This window comes from Lycorma delicatula, chromosome 4 (genome assembly GCF_047948215.1).
Source record: "Lycorma delicatula isolate Av1 chromosome 4, ASM4794821v1, whole genome shotgun sequence".
Taxonomy (NCBI): Eukaryota; Metazoa; Arthropoda; class Insecta; order Hemiptera; family Fulgoridae; genus Lycorma; species Lycorma delicatula.
The window spans coordinates 64,014,727-64,029,773 of record NC_134458.1 but is presented as its reverse complement, the minus strand read 5'-3'; the positions used below and the strand labels follow the sequence as shown (position 1 = coordinate 64,029,773).

Below are 15,047 nucleotides of genomic sequence, written 5' to 3'. Positions count from 1 at the left end.
AATCGAATCGCGTTAACATTTCTTGTTTTTTGTTACACGGACATAACTTCACAATATAAAACCTACGGTATTTTGTTTTATAATTTTTAACGTATTTTAAAACAATCCTTTACTAGAGTTCAGTTTTTAAAATATTTCTCTAGCTATAATTCCCGCTGATCCGGAAAGAGGTGACCTGTTTTTTCCCCTTTCTGTTGCCTGGAATCTTACTGCAACATTTATTAATGTATGATAGCGTCAAGTCTACACGATTTGACATCGGTTCCAAAACTCGATGAAAGGAAGAAATTTTAAAAATTATTATTTTTTTTAATATATATTTCTGCTGATATTTTTAGCATTTTTCATGGAACATAAACAAAATCGGTCGCTTTAAACATGGGCGCGCGCACATACAAAATTTCTTCGCGCCGTGCCGTCTTATTAATATCAGATCGTCGGTATATGTGAAGAAATATTATTTCTCGATTATCGCACGACTTTAACCAGTCGCGGACACTTCTAAGGGGAAAGGAAATTATTTAATATATATCATGACTACCGGCAATCTGCTAGTACATATCCCACCGGTGACATCGATGGCAGCACCTACGAGATCGAACCGGTCTCTTTATCCTCCGTGCTCGTGCCACACGAATGCGTAAATTATAAAACTCCTTTTATTTAGATTACAAGGAAAGCGATGGATATAGGAAAACTAGATTTCACATCGTTAAAAGAAGTCGGCATCGTGAATTTTTTCTGTTATATTACTTTATTCGCTCAGAAAGAAAGGAGAATAATTTAATGAAAAGCCGCCGACCGTATACGAATTTATGTAGGCAGCACGACAATAACCGCAGCAAAAAGTACCGATCTATGAAGAAAATAGTATGTTTTGCGGGAGGAAATATCAAAACTACAAGCGAATATTACTCTTTACAATTAAAGCTTTTGTATCGTATCGGCATATTTAACTGTATATAGATGTCACATCAGAGCCAAAAACAGATATCGCAAAGGTTACGAAAATTGTAATGAAAAAAGTCGATTTATTCGTAGATACAAAAACAGTTTTTTATTTCTGTCTATGGATATGATAAATACATGTTACATAAATCTTCTTAAGAAGATCCGATAAATATAAATTATTAAATTACGATTACGAAGTAAAAATAAAATTTTAAAATTTACTTTATGATTTAACATTCCGATTAAAAAAAAAATCACGTGTTCCTCTTATTCAAAGCTTCATAAAAACGTTTAGATACTGTTGTATCAATATGATGTCGCTCGGCCGAATGATGTCGGTTTCAATGGATGTATGAAGAAAAACCGGAAATCTTTGCGGTCAACCTTAGTTCTGAGACCGATCTCGTCTTTATCCGGTGTACCCCGTTGCTGTCTTTATATGTCTATAAATGATCTACGCGTATACGTTTCAATACAGCGGTTTAGAGGGACTTTGTGAAATATAATGGAGTATTTTATAATGTAAAAGAATACTTTTATACTATCAAAAAAATTATTTTAAACGACAAATAATAGTCGATTTATTTCCTCACCGTGTTATATAAAATTAGCCGTATTGAGGTTCATTTTAGCGTAATCGGTTAGTCATTTTAATTTTAAAATTATTACAGTAATAATAAGAAACTTTGTTTCGACCTCATACGTAAATTACATCCGAGGATTTCGCGTAGGCCGTCAATGGCTTTGCTTTTTCGATGTAATTTATCGTAAAGCGATTGGTATACGGCGTCCGATTTGAATATACGTTTGATTTCGAAGAATGCGTAATTTATTAAGCAGGGAAATAAATAAAATATTCTCTTACTTAAAGAATACGATTTGTTTATTAAACGAAATCGCGCCGTTTTCCATTCAGTAACGATTAAATACTACGGTAATGTCACGCTTATAAACGTGATGATACGTAAAAGTATTTATACTAAACATTAAAACGATAATTTTTTACGTACATAAAAAAATCCGTACGGAAGAATGTGTAAGCCGGCCACATCGAATTATGTTATACATTACAAAGCGATTAGCATAACAATAATACAGCTTATTAATCGGTCGAGGTTACTCGTTCAGCGAATGACGCGTACCTATATTTTCACCGTATGTTTGAATTACATTGTATGTGTTAAGCCCATCAATTTTCCGTTTTGCGGTATAGAAAGCGTTTTTATTACTCGTCTTAGAGTAAAATCTTTAATTTGCTCCGTTAAATCGCCGGATAAACTTACATTCAGACGGTGAATACGTAAGTGGAAACGGACTGATTTTAAATAAAGAAAACCGAACAGTACTAAACTTCAAAATAAATAATAAATGGATGTAACTAGAAGGTACAGTCTTCGATAAAAACTAACTGAAATTTTTAACTGTAAATTTCTAGGGGTTCATAGCGCTATCGATGAACAATGTACAATTTTAAGAAAACGTGTAGAACGAACGATACAGATATAATGTAGTGCAGTCCCGTCCTTATGTATTATATATCGAATCGTTTAGTAATACTCTTCACGTGTTCTAATTTATAAATATTTTATCAATTTCAAAAATTATATTAAAACGAAGCTAAATATAAACAGAGCCACAGGGGTTGGCTTTGTATCGTTAAATCGGGCGTTTGCCTTTATATGAAACCGTATGCTACACATTAAAATATTATTCTTAAAGCGGAACGAATTTTTTAATAACATCGAGCGATAATTGCTTCGGCTGCATAATATAATGTTATTTAAAAAATTCTTACTGTATTCAGGAACCAAACCGTTACAAAAAAAAATGGAAATTTGTTTAAAACATTAAAATTAAGAAAACGTTTTAAAACATCAAGCAAATAATAATTTGCTCGAAAACACATCGGAAGGATATAATATTGTGGTAACTATTAAATATTATTTTGTTCTAACAGTCGTCATATATTTCTTTCGATTTGTAGATGTAGATTTGTTTTGTAAAGAACGGAAAATAGATTAAACAATAAAAATAAAACCAAACAACTGTTGTAATTTAAATTTATTTTTATCGCGGGATGAATATATTTTGTGTTTTTTATCACGGAAGATGTAACACGATCGCTTAAAGGTAAATTATTGAACCGGCTTTTCATATTTAAACTAAACCTACCTGACTTTTTTTTGTCAAGTGTATGTTTTTTATTATTAATTTTTCATTTGGATATGGCCTATCGATGAAAATAACTAAAGGGGTAGTTAGTTTCATTAAAAATAGAAAAGTTGTTCTAAATTTACCTGAGTGACAGAAATAAAACTGCTACAATCCGTAGTGTACTACTGTAAAATTAATTGTCGAAGGGTTAGGGGGTGATGAAATTATATCTCTATTTTATAATTACTACAGTCTGAGCGATCTAATATACAAAATAAAATTTTTATATTATCTACCGACATGCTTTTGATTGCGGCTGATATATGCCGATTAATAAATCCTTGATATCGTATAATTCGTTCGAAATATTACACGGTATGTGTGCATAGGCAGCCCCGTAAAAACGATAGGCAAATAATACATTTGTTGCCGTTTTAGGATCGTAATTTACTTTTTTAATTCTCATATTATTCGCTTTATGGTATTTTCGATGGTATTACTGAAATCTACTTTCGGTTATAAATGAAGCCATACATAACACGGAAGAAAATCCATATACATTTTTTATTTTTGTCTTTCATTTTAAAAGGTGTCAAAATACGTCAGCCGAATTTTATTGAGCGATTTACGGGATCGTATTTTCAAAACGGGTCTATCATAAGGTAATGGGAAAGGAGAGGATATGAGTTCGACGTTGACGATAGTAGGTATTAGGAGCTAACCTATGTTATCACCACGTGCCTATAGCCAACGTCTAACGAATAAAATTAATAGGCGAATTCTTACCTTTCAATCGGATTCAAGTGAAGATTCATCCATGGATATAAACATAACACTAAAAACCGGTTTATATTAAGTATAATACATGTATTTTATGAGATAAAACAGCGGGACAGAATCGAATCAATAAGAGACCCTCGTTGCAGTGGGACGACCCGACTCCCGACTAAACATTCTGATCGATAGCGGCCGGCCGACGCGGCACGAGCATATTAACTGGTATTTTCCCAGGCACTACCGCCTACCACAATACGATGCGTAACTTACCCTGCCTCTCGGCTCTCAAAAATTATGTTAATTATTTTTAGGCTTTAATAACTATAAAGTTGCAAGGTGCGTTCGCTGCGAATATAGACCGTCCATTATATCTATTCAACGATGTAAGTATAATATCTTTTACACGGAAATAAGCGATATAAATAAAGTAGTCAAACGAGTGATGCAGATTTAGTCGCGCATTACACAAACTATCTATATGATAGACTATATTATCAGTAAAAATTTTAAAAAAGCAATCAAAATTACATCTGTTTTGTAATAATAGGTATTGCTTTGATCTTAATTATTCATTCAACTCTTTCATTCAATAAATCTTTCATTCAGCGATTGTTATACAGCTAGTTACACGCATGCGTGAACTTACACACGGGCGCGCGCGCGCGCACACACGCATGCGAATTATCTGTAAAACTCTTTTTAAAGATTTAAATATAACTCTGTAGGCTTTGTAGATTTAAATATTGAAAATAAAAGTTTACACTCACGTAAACTAACAATTAAATATATTATTTGTAAATTGCTCAAAACTTACAGAATTAACATACTTTACCGCCAACTGAAATTGTTTTCTGGAGCCCACCAGACCAGACTTCCTTCTTGTCGAAAAACCATTTGTTTAATTAATTTTTTTAACCTCTTTTTCAATTATTCGCTCGATGAATTTTATTTAATAAATAACATTAAAAAAAATAAGCGAGATTAAAATATGATAAAATTTAAATCTGGAAATTTTTTAACATTTTTTTTACTGACTCTGTAGAATGAATATTTGTAAAAGATTTCAATGAGAAAAATTAGAAGTAATCTTAAAATTTGAATCCAAAAAACTGCTGTTTATAGGCGAAATGGTTTTTTGGGATCTGGTAGCCCAAAATGCATTTTAAAAAACACTTCATTGTACGAAAATTAAATAAAAGTTAAATAACTTTCCGAAAAATGTGTTAAATTTTGCGACCCCTTCTCGGTAAAATTATTTTTCTTTAGATTTTCATTAAGGATACCGTTTCACAAAAAATTCCAAGGGACATATCGTAACTCGATTTTGTAAAACGCTAGGGACAAAACAGATTTTGAAAAAAATTATTGGCGGATGCTTTGAAGTTTTAAACAAGAGCTACTACCACCTTTGAAGAGTGACGCGACTTTCATAACGAAAAATGCTCAAAATTATGACTGAGGTTTCCGCCCGATTAAAAGAAAAAAAATGATAAATAAAGGTCAACTGAATCAAGCGGTCGAGTGTATACCTTGAAAGAGCCACAATTTTGATAACTATGAAAATCAAAGTTAAAACATACTTTGATAAAATATTTCAGTATTTTTTTTAAAATTTAATATCATACCCTTATAATTAAAGGTAAATTAAATTTGGATTTTAATAAGTAAAAAGCACGAAGAAGTTTCAAAAAAATTATTAATATTTTTAGAAATTTATTGTTAAAATTTGTCGAGTATTTCTTGCCACAATCCGATTATTGTTTCAGTGCCCAAAAATGTTTGCAAAGTATTTAAAAACGTTCCATATTTTGAACGACCTATAATTAACCTTGACCTTACTAAAATGTCATTACAAAGCACGACTTCTACGTCAGACCGCCCTCGAAATAGTAAAGAATGAAAATAAAGTTTAACCACAAAAACTTATTACTAACACGATATTAAATTAAGATAGAAGAAAACCAAAGCTACACTCTACCTTTCAAAATACCGGAATTCTATTTCATTTCATATTTTGAGTCATTTTGCATATCGTAAGATTTATTTTCTATTAACTGAAAAGCTATTGTATTTTTACATAAAATAAATACGTCACACAAAATTATCCATAATTATTTTTGTTGTATTTATGCTAATTAAACATATAACAATATGTTTAATTTCGCTGCATTTGTATATAGTTTTTACAACTGCGATGAAATACAGTGTGTGTAAATAAAAATTACTATCGGTTAATTCTAAGTGTGTTGTAAAGAATAGCATTTTTTATTATATCAGCATATAACATTGTTTTTTAAAACCTCACTTTATTGCAGAACACTTTAAGTGTAGTAAAGATGTTTTTTTATTGTGCAACCCGTAATAAATTTATTTTACTATACTTTCATTAATTATCGATCGATCGATGTCAGTAAGGAATGATTATTAAACAGTCTTCTCGAATTAACCTATATAAAAGATCTCAAACCTATCGGATAACGGAACACGGGAGAAAGATTGATGGCAAGATTTGATTCGAAAGGACAAACGATGTGAGTTAAACGAAATCGTTTAAAAAGACGGTTAGTTCTATCTCGACGTTTTCATAAACAGTTCCCTATCATATTCCGAACTCGAACAATGCGTATCTGTCGTGGTGCGGTAAACTATATCTTTTATGCGAGTAGTGTTTATTTTTTTCTCTAGATAATCGATTTACAGTATGACCACGGCACGTGGAAACGCTGAACGAAGAAATTTTACCGAAAGTAATACCACCGACTTACAGCTAATAAATCAAAATATCCGAAATTTTAAGAGCGTAATGAAGGATTTCTTACGGTATGCGAATTAAAGCGAGAGAAAATCTCACTTTACGAAAATATGTTCTCATTTTTTAATATACTATCTTTTAAGATACCACTTCTATCTTTTGGATGCCACAATGGTCAATTGTGGCAATTTCGTCGTGCGAGTCACGATCGATCGATGTCGTACTAGTGTTGGGATACTTCCAGATTGGATGGAGTATCGATGAGTTGCTGGCGAAGTTGGACAGGATTCTGGACGGTCTCCCGGGCACCAGAGTGCTGGTTGCTCTGGACGCTAATGCCAAGTCTCCCCCCTGGGGTTCATCACTCACTGACCCCAGAGGCGCTGGTCTCGAACAGTTCGAGGAAGCCAGGAACCTTTTTGATTAATGGTGCAGAACAACCGCCAACTTTCTCTTCCGAACTGGGAGAAAGTTTCATCGACGTCACTCTGGTGTCAGGCGACTTGCTGCAAAGTACAAGTAGTTGGACTGTCTGGCCCGAGGCCAGTGTGAGCCATCATAGGCTTATAACCTATGAGATCGTTTACGGAGGCGGTCTAAGAGCTCCAGATTCGGGTCGCTATAATGTAAGGGGCCTGGATCAGCACAGGCTGCGGCGCAAGTGCGCAGCTCCCTTGCAGGGGTTGAAATGGCGCATGGATCACAGAGAAGAGGTGGAATTGACGGCTGAACAATTCGGCCGGACCATCAAGACTGGCTGCGATAGGGTCCTACGGCGGCCTCGGCCAATGGACGGACCCTTAGGTAATGGCCAGTCCGCTGATCGGAGAGTACCTGGAGTCGTCATGACCGCTGCTTCCGGGAAGCCGTCTGTTAAACGCAGGCTGGAACCCGGGAAAAAGTAGTGGTCCTCTGACCTTAGCGTGCTGGGTGCAAGAATTAGGTCCGCTAGGAGAAGATACCAGCGCCGCCCCCTAACGGGGATTATCGTTGATGACGTGCGCGCTGAGCGTCTGCAGATCTACTGGCGCGCCCGTAATGAGTATGTTCATGCCATCAAGGAAGCCAGACTCAAGTTGTGGCAAGAGTCCATGCGCGAGTTGCAGCGCAGCCCCTGGCAGCTCGCAAAATCATGTTACCGGCTAAAGCCACTGCACGTGTTATCCAGTGTTCGATGCGGATTTGGTGGTCGTGACCACACTTTAACATCTGTGGCGACTTACCAGGCGTTCCTGGATACTCTGTTTCCAGATGCTCCGGAGGGTGAAGCAGAGGTCGGCGTTAGGGCGGGGGCTACGCCCTTCCCTGGCGTACGGGTTGTGGATCCCGTTGATATAGACCAAGTAGTTTCTCGAATGGCACTGAAAAAGGCACCGGGGATTGACCAACTTGACCCGGATATTTTCTACCATCTGCTGCCTGTCATAAGAGAGCCGCTTGGCAGGCTCTTCACGGGGTACCTTAGCTGGGGCTGCTTCCCGACTTGTTGGAAAGTGGCTTTGGTGAGGGTGCTCTTAAAACCAGGAAAGGATCCTAGTGAAGTGGGCAGTTGTCGACCCATCAGCCTCTTGCCAGTAATCGGCAAGTTGCTTGAATGGCTGGTTGTGGAACGGCTCTGGGAAAGCATTGAAGTGAACTGTTTTCTAAATCGAGGCAAGTATGGCTTCACGAAAGAGGTTGGCATCGAGGATTGCATCTTAAATGCTCTTGCCGAGGTGGAAAGCGCCGACTGTAAATATGTTTTGGCAATTTTTATAGACATAGAGTCTATAATGCCCTTGCGACTGATAATAGTCGATCGGCTGAAGCCCGCCACACGACCGAACAAAATTCAGAAACTACAGATCTATTCTCAAGAAAACATACCGTTCTCCCGGTAGTTTAGGATTGCAATAATAATTTCAAGACTTAATTTAACGCTGTCAAACGAAAGAACAGTGGCAAAAAATTTTGTTCGATATTATCTCTTTTGAATTCACTGTAAAGAACATACAATACAACCAAAAGATATATAAACGTAATAAAAAAGTTTTATATAAAAGTAACAAAAGTTTTTTTTGTGTTTTTCCCTTTTCAATATCATTCTTTCTTGTAAAATATGTTAAGTTTTTTAATTATTCCTAGCGACATAGTTTTTCGTTTTTTTTTAAATAATAAAAAATACATTATACGCGTATATAATTACGTCTATTTAATCGAATAGGCTATAAAAAAGGTAGTATGTCCTTAACTCACCTAAGGTGATTCACCCGCTTACTCGTAAGCGTTCGCCTAAGGTGTGTGATTTAAAGACATTGTTGTAAAGTTTTGAACGAGCATTCGGTTAAAGAAAAGAAAAACGTGAAATAAAAGTCGTCTCGGGCGAACGTTTATCAAATAGTATTCTTTCAAAGGATGTTAAAAATAATTTTTAGTGGATAAAACAACCCTTATAAGTAAAATTCTGTAGCACTGATGATAACACGTTTTCATTCCCCCCAGAGTTTTTTAAAAGAGTTTTTTTTTAAATAAGTCGCTTTGTTTTCATAAATAATACATTCACCGAACGAATATTGCTCTATTTTACTAATCCGCTGAAAACGCCGATGTAACAGATATATATTTATTTTTTTTTAAATATACATATTGGTAAATGGATAAGACGATTGTAAACAGTAAAAATTCAAATGCAGCAGCCAAGACCGACCGAAAAATATTCCATAATGTATATTTACCTATCAATATTTAACATCACTAAAAACAGAAACTGGAGCTTATCGACTTACAGAATGAATAGATAATTTAGTAATAAATGTAAGAGAATATTACTTGAGTACGAGTTTAAAAACACGTTTTTAAGCCTTTGTGTTCGATGATGTACGTTATTTTTATTATACTTATCGATCAGATATTTCAAATGCGTGTTTATAATCTTTATTGCTATATAATTATTTTTTTTTTTTGTAAAACTTAGCTATTAATACTCTTAGAGAAATGTCTAATAATATCCGTTGAAGTATTATATCTATAATTTCAAAAAAATAATAATAATAAAGTATAATTCTTTACTTAATCCAGAATTTATATATTGAGTTCTTAAAATAAAACAATGTACATAAAGAAAGCATATCTGAGGTAACAATATTAATGTCTTCAATAAAATTAGTTATTAAACTTATTTACCTATTTTACGTAACATTTTATTTGAGTTTATTTGAAATTCCCCTCGAACTTACATTCAAATAAATATTTTGTATTTTCAATCAATTAACAAACCGAATTCTTTAAATCATAAGCCATTATGAGATTAATTATTTATTAAATTAGAAATTTAGAAAAACATGCTACCAAAACAAATAAAAAAATTTAAAAAATGTTAAGCCTTTTTGTGTTGGACTTTTTGTTCCGTGCATCATTTACGAAAAAGTACATGATGATTATTTTGCAGAATATTTCTACTGTTATCGATACCGAGTACACTACATGCATATACTTTCTAAAGTTTAGATCGACTTTTCATCTCGCATCGAAACACTCGTCGACAGACTATTACTTACAGTAGTTCCCTTTGAATATTTTTATATTATGAACAGATGTTCATTCGTTCAAATTCAAACGAATTCACAATGTAATGCAGTAATACGTAACGCTTTACGATCCGAGTTAAATCTTTGTATGCTTCCGACCGTTTTCTTGCGTATATGGTTTACAACCGCTTTTGTTTTAACATTATGTATGAAAAATCTCGTCTTACTAATTTTTATTATTTAGATATACTCTATAAAATGTTAAAATGATGTGGAAAAACGATTTACAGCCGAATACGTGAAGTGTTATTGTATTTTTAGTTTTTTATAACTCCACGTCGGAGGACGATAAGTCCATATTACACCTTAATAATTCGATATTATGTTGAATTACAACATCTCTACACCAGTTTTCAAGGTTCACCAGAATAATTACGAAATACATCACTTTTGACGCGATATATACAATATATTATTATTTAGGTATTGGAACAAAAAAATTTATTTATTTATATTTTATTAAATCGTTAATTGATTAAGAACCGAGTAAAATAATTTCATATATTCTTCAGATAACAGCGTTACTCTATTATTAGAATTTTATTATTTACGACTATACAATTTATTTGTTCCTTTTCGACCCCGATTACGACGTACCTATACTATAATTATTTTATGATATAATAAAGTATAGAAAAAGTGTAATATCTATTACACATTTAAGGTATTTTAAACCTCAGAGGATGGACTTATAGTGAAGAATATTTTATAATATCGTTTCGCTATATACTAGCATCCTGAATTGATTATCTGTACCGAAACAAAGATTACGTCAAAGCGCTACTGATGAGAATATACAAATAATAACTTATATCTATTATCTATAAAATGTATATAAATTGATAATTTTTTATTATTATTCCTGTCAAAAAAAAAACCGAAAAACCGGGATACGGTGAAAAACCGAAAAAACATACCTAGGGACGGAAATATAGTTTTTTTAAGGCTTACGATCTCCTAAATAACGGACCGCAAAGGATCCTGAAATTTTATGTGAATAAAATTTAAGACAGCATTTTAATATATGTTTACTCTCATTTTCTTGGAACTGTTTTATTCACATCTCGAATCCCCCCCCCGAGGGGAGAAGATCACACCTCATAGCGTGTCCGGTCGCTACACCACCTCCTCCGTTCCTAGTCAGTAGTGGCTTTAACGGAGGACATCTTCTCGCCCTCAAACTGATTGTGCCACACAGCTTTCAGTCCAGGCCCCGCAGAGATACCACCGATGCAGATGCCGCGAGGGACATCTACATCGGTAAAATTCACCCCGAGATAGTTTTACGTGTTTATGCCTTCAGAATGAAGACAACGGACACCTGCAGCTACCACGTCGCCCTCAGGAACTAAGCTAGAAGCCTAACCGCGGAAGGTGAAGACCCCGCGCCTAGACCTAACTATTAAAGAGCCACTTTCTGAATATCTCAGATCCGTACTAATAACCTCAACAACAAACTTTCCCACTAAAGTTTTATACATCGAAATTTAGACCTAGTTCCCTTAAGGCTTAATACTAAAGTGAGTTTCTATCTGACTCCGCTCCGGTCTGCCCGGGGGAGGAGAATTAACGCCATCACAGAGTCCCGCGTGACATTCACCATCTTTCGCAGACCGCCGCCAAGACTCCCCTGCATACCACCAAGCAGTACCCAGAGAAGCCCCGCCGACAGTGTCATTAGCTCATTTGTGCCCCCGTTGGAGCGCGACCGCACCCACCGGGCAAGAATAATCCCGCCCGCCGACAACGGCCGTAACTCCGCCGACAGCATGTTTAAATACATGCCACCAATACATCTAACCGAGGCACGCTGCCTAAGCGCCTACCTTCGGTCAATGAACTGCCCAGACGGAACCTATCCACCCGGGCTCCTATCCTAAATCCCTTCAGCCGCCCTGCCCTGGGCAAGGGATTTCAGGAAGCTAGCCACTATCGTCCATTCACTGCGAGTCCTCCAGTTGACTCGCAGATCCAAAAAGGAGTGCACTCTCTCAAGTTCCCTACCAACTCTGGTACGTTCAGCTTCGTACCGGGGACAAGTATACAGGACATGGTCCACTGTGTCCTCGACTCCGCATTTCGGGCATAACCCGGAATCAACCAACCTGAACCTAGCTAGACTACTCCTAAAGGCACCATGTCCCGAAAGAAATTGAGTTATGTACCGATTGGGGGAAACCCAACTAATAGCACGCAAATCCCTAACATGTGGAAAAATACCATGCGTATATCGACCCGTAGAAGAGTCGGCCCACCTAGCTTGCCAAGCGTCAAAACCTTGGTCTTCAATTTCCCGCATACGCCCGGTACTAAGAAGACCTGCCTTCTTTGAAATATACCGTTGGCTACGCTCTGTAGCCAAAATATCTACTGGCTTGATGCCAGCGATCACAGTTACTGCCTCTCGCGAGACAGTCCTGTAACCGCCGACAACCGCTAATAACAGAAAACGCTGGGCTCGTAACAGGATGTCCCTATAGCACTGAAGCCGCAAACGATGAGCCCAGACGGGCGCAGCGTACAACAATATGGCTTCACAAACGCCTTTATAAAGAATACGCATGGTACGATAATTCAACCCCCAATCGGGATGGATCACCCTACGGACGCCGAAGAAGGCATCTATAGCCCTCTTCGCCACAAACCGGAGGTGCTCCTTGAAGAGAAGCCTCTCATCAAGGATAACACCCAGATACTTTTGAACTGTCACATACCTAATCGGAAGGCCGCCCATCACAACCCGCGGATGACGGGCTGTAGCGAGCCGGCCCTTCAAGAACATCATAGTGGTCTTCACAGTGCTGAAAATCATCTTATGTTGAAGACTCCACAACCGCAATACCCTACATGCTTGTGTCGCCCTGAGCTCGATCTCGGCACGCGAGTCGCCCTCGACCAGCAGCAGCCCATCGTCGGCATAAGCCACGATACGACAGCCGCTAGGCATCCGCAATCGCATGAGAGAATCGAACTCGACGACCCAAACGAGTGGACCTAACACACTGCCCTGTGGACATCCTTTAGACAGGGTCTTTCCTACTTCAGAACTGCCGTCACGAAGAACGACAGTTCTGTTGCTGAAATAACTCGAGAGAGTTCTAATTTCGTCTCGCGTGCAACCACGCTTTTGTAGCTGTAACAAGACTGAGAGCCACTACAAGTTGTTGAATGCCCCGGATATATCCAAGAAGACACCGAGTACATATTTGCACTTGCTGCCTGACGCCAAATTCATAACAATAATTATCGCGTCCTCTGTGCCCTTACCGGGACGGAACCCATACTGATCGTCCATCAGCATATGGTTAGAAGTTAACCTAGCATTTATGCGGAGGTACAGGACCTTCTCGAAGACTTTACCAACTACAAGCAAGAGCGTCAGAGGACGGTAGGAGGAGTTAACAGTGGGCTCCTTGTCGCCACCCTTGAAAAGCAGCTTCAAAATCCCTCGTTTCCAGTACGCTGGGAAGTGCCCAGCAAACAGCAACCTATTGTAAACCCTAGTCAACACACCTACAATGACAGTCAGGGTGCGAACAAGGAGTTCCACCGTGATACTATCACATCCGGGGGCCTTATTCCTAGCTAGGCTGCAGATCACTTGGCGGACCTCCGCTTCGGTGATCTCAGTCGATGCAACCTCAGAATTAAAACCAACAACTTTTGGTTTTATTCACTATTCAACTTTGTGTTTTATTCACAATAGAAATCGCATGTATCAGAAAAAGGCTACTCGTGATTTCTTTTTCTTTTTAAAAATATTTGAATTTTTCGTTAAGCGGTTTCTTAACAGTAGAAAAACTTGGAAAAAGGCTTTAATTTGATGTATATAGTTAGGAATTTTCACAAGAATTTTGAATGAAGGTATGATAAATTGAACTAGAACATTTTCTTTTGTTACAAAAAAGATAATGCGATTTATTATCCGGGCTTTCTACACATTATACTTATTTTCCTTAACCGGAAGAGAACCTTCAATCAGTATAACGAATAAACTTTATTCGAACATTTTTAAATATTTTTATTCGTACATTCTAGTACCCAAAAATTTTCTACTTAAAGCATCCTCAGAGAATAAACCCTAAAAAAAAATTATTCCATATATTTATTATTTTTTTCATGTTAATATGGAGTTATTCTCTTCTCTGCTTCGTCATGGGCCTCCGATCTAGGCTATTCCAAGATTTTTTACCCGATCGAGCCGGGCAACTGCCGAAGCAGCTCCTTCTATTATCTGTAGATCAGTACATTAACCTATTCCTGAAGTGATCAATACGATATACTATTATTTGCTTATTATAAAGAATCATGTACCATGCCTACTATATATATTATGAACCTGTTATATTATTCTAAACTTTTTTTTTATAGCGGGCTTCGACTATTTGCCGCAAGACAAAACTTCCCCAACTCAATAAAATTAATTGAAAAGAAACTAGTCCTAAAACAATAAAGCTCCAAAAGAACACGAGATGACAAGGGAGTTTAGGACCCTTGCCAGTTAAAATTCAATATACAATCCATTTCTAAAAGAAATTCTGTCAGGGCTATCAAAATGAGTGTAAAGGCACCGTAATTATCAAAAGATCACATTCTTCATATTGATTAGTCAATAATTTAAAAAAAATTACTTCGTAACATTTATCGTCAAGGTTTTCCTTTAAGCCAACCTTGTTTTGTCTTTTCTCCATCATCCTAACGGCCTCGACCTCCGATGACAGTGTCTGAGTTCTCAGAGATAGAATCTTCTTCCATCTTCGATACCACGGAGGATGTTTTACGGCCGGCATCGGATGATACCGGCTCAAATTCAGCGGGAAGTATTGCACCCAAGTTTAGACTGGATG

The 15,047-nt window shown here is 36.7% G+C and overlaps 2 protein-coding genes across 7 annotated transcripts in view; one reads left to right on the top strand and one right to left on the bottom strand.

The window, feature by feature from the left end:
* LOC142323472 (solute carrier family 41 member 1) overlaps positions 1 to 15,047 on the bottom strand; it is a 185,630-nt gene that overhangs the window by 58,498 nt on the left and 112,085 nt on the right. Inside the window, exon 1 of one of the 6 annotated variants that reach the window (XM_075363144.1) lies at positions 3,892 to 4,262. The exons of the other annotated variants lie outside the window; for them this stretch is intronic. Within the exon in view, the coding sequence (XP_075219259.1) occupies positions 3,892 to 3,920 (29 nt within the window). The 5' untranslated portion in view covers positions 3,921 to 4,262. Of the gene's footprint in view, positions 1 to 3,891; positions 4,263 to 15,047 lie in introns of those variants that run through there. 6 annotated transcript variants of the gene reach the window in all.
* LOC142323473 (uncharacterized) overlaps positions 1 to 15,047 on the top strand; it is a 125,402-nt gene that overhangs the window by 1,324 nt on the left and 109,031 nt on the right. The window lies entirely within an intron of this gene.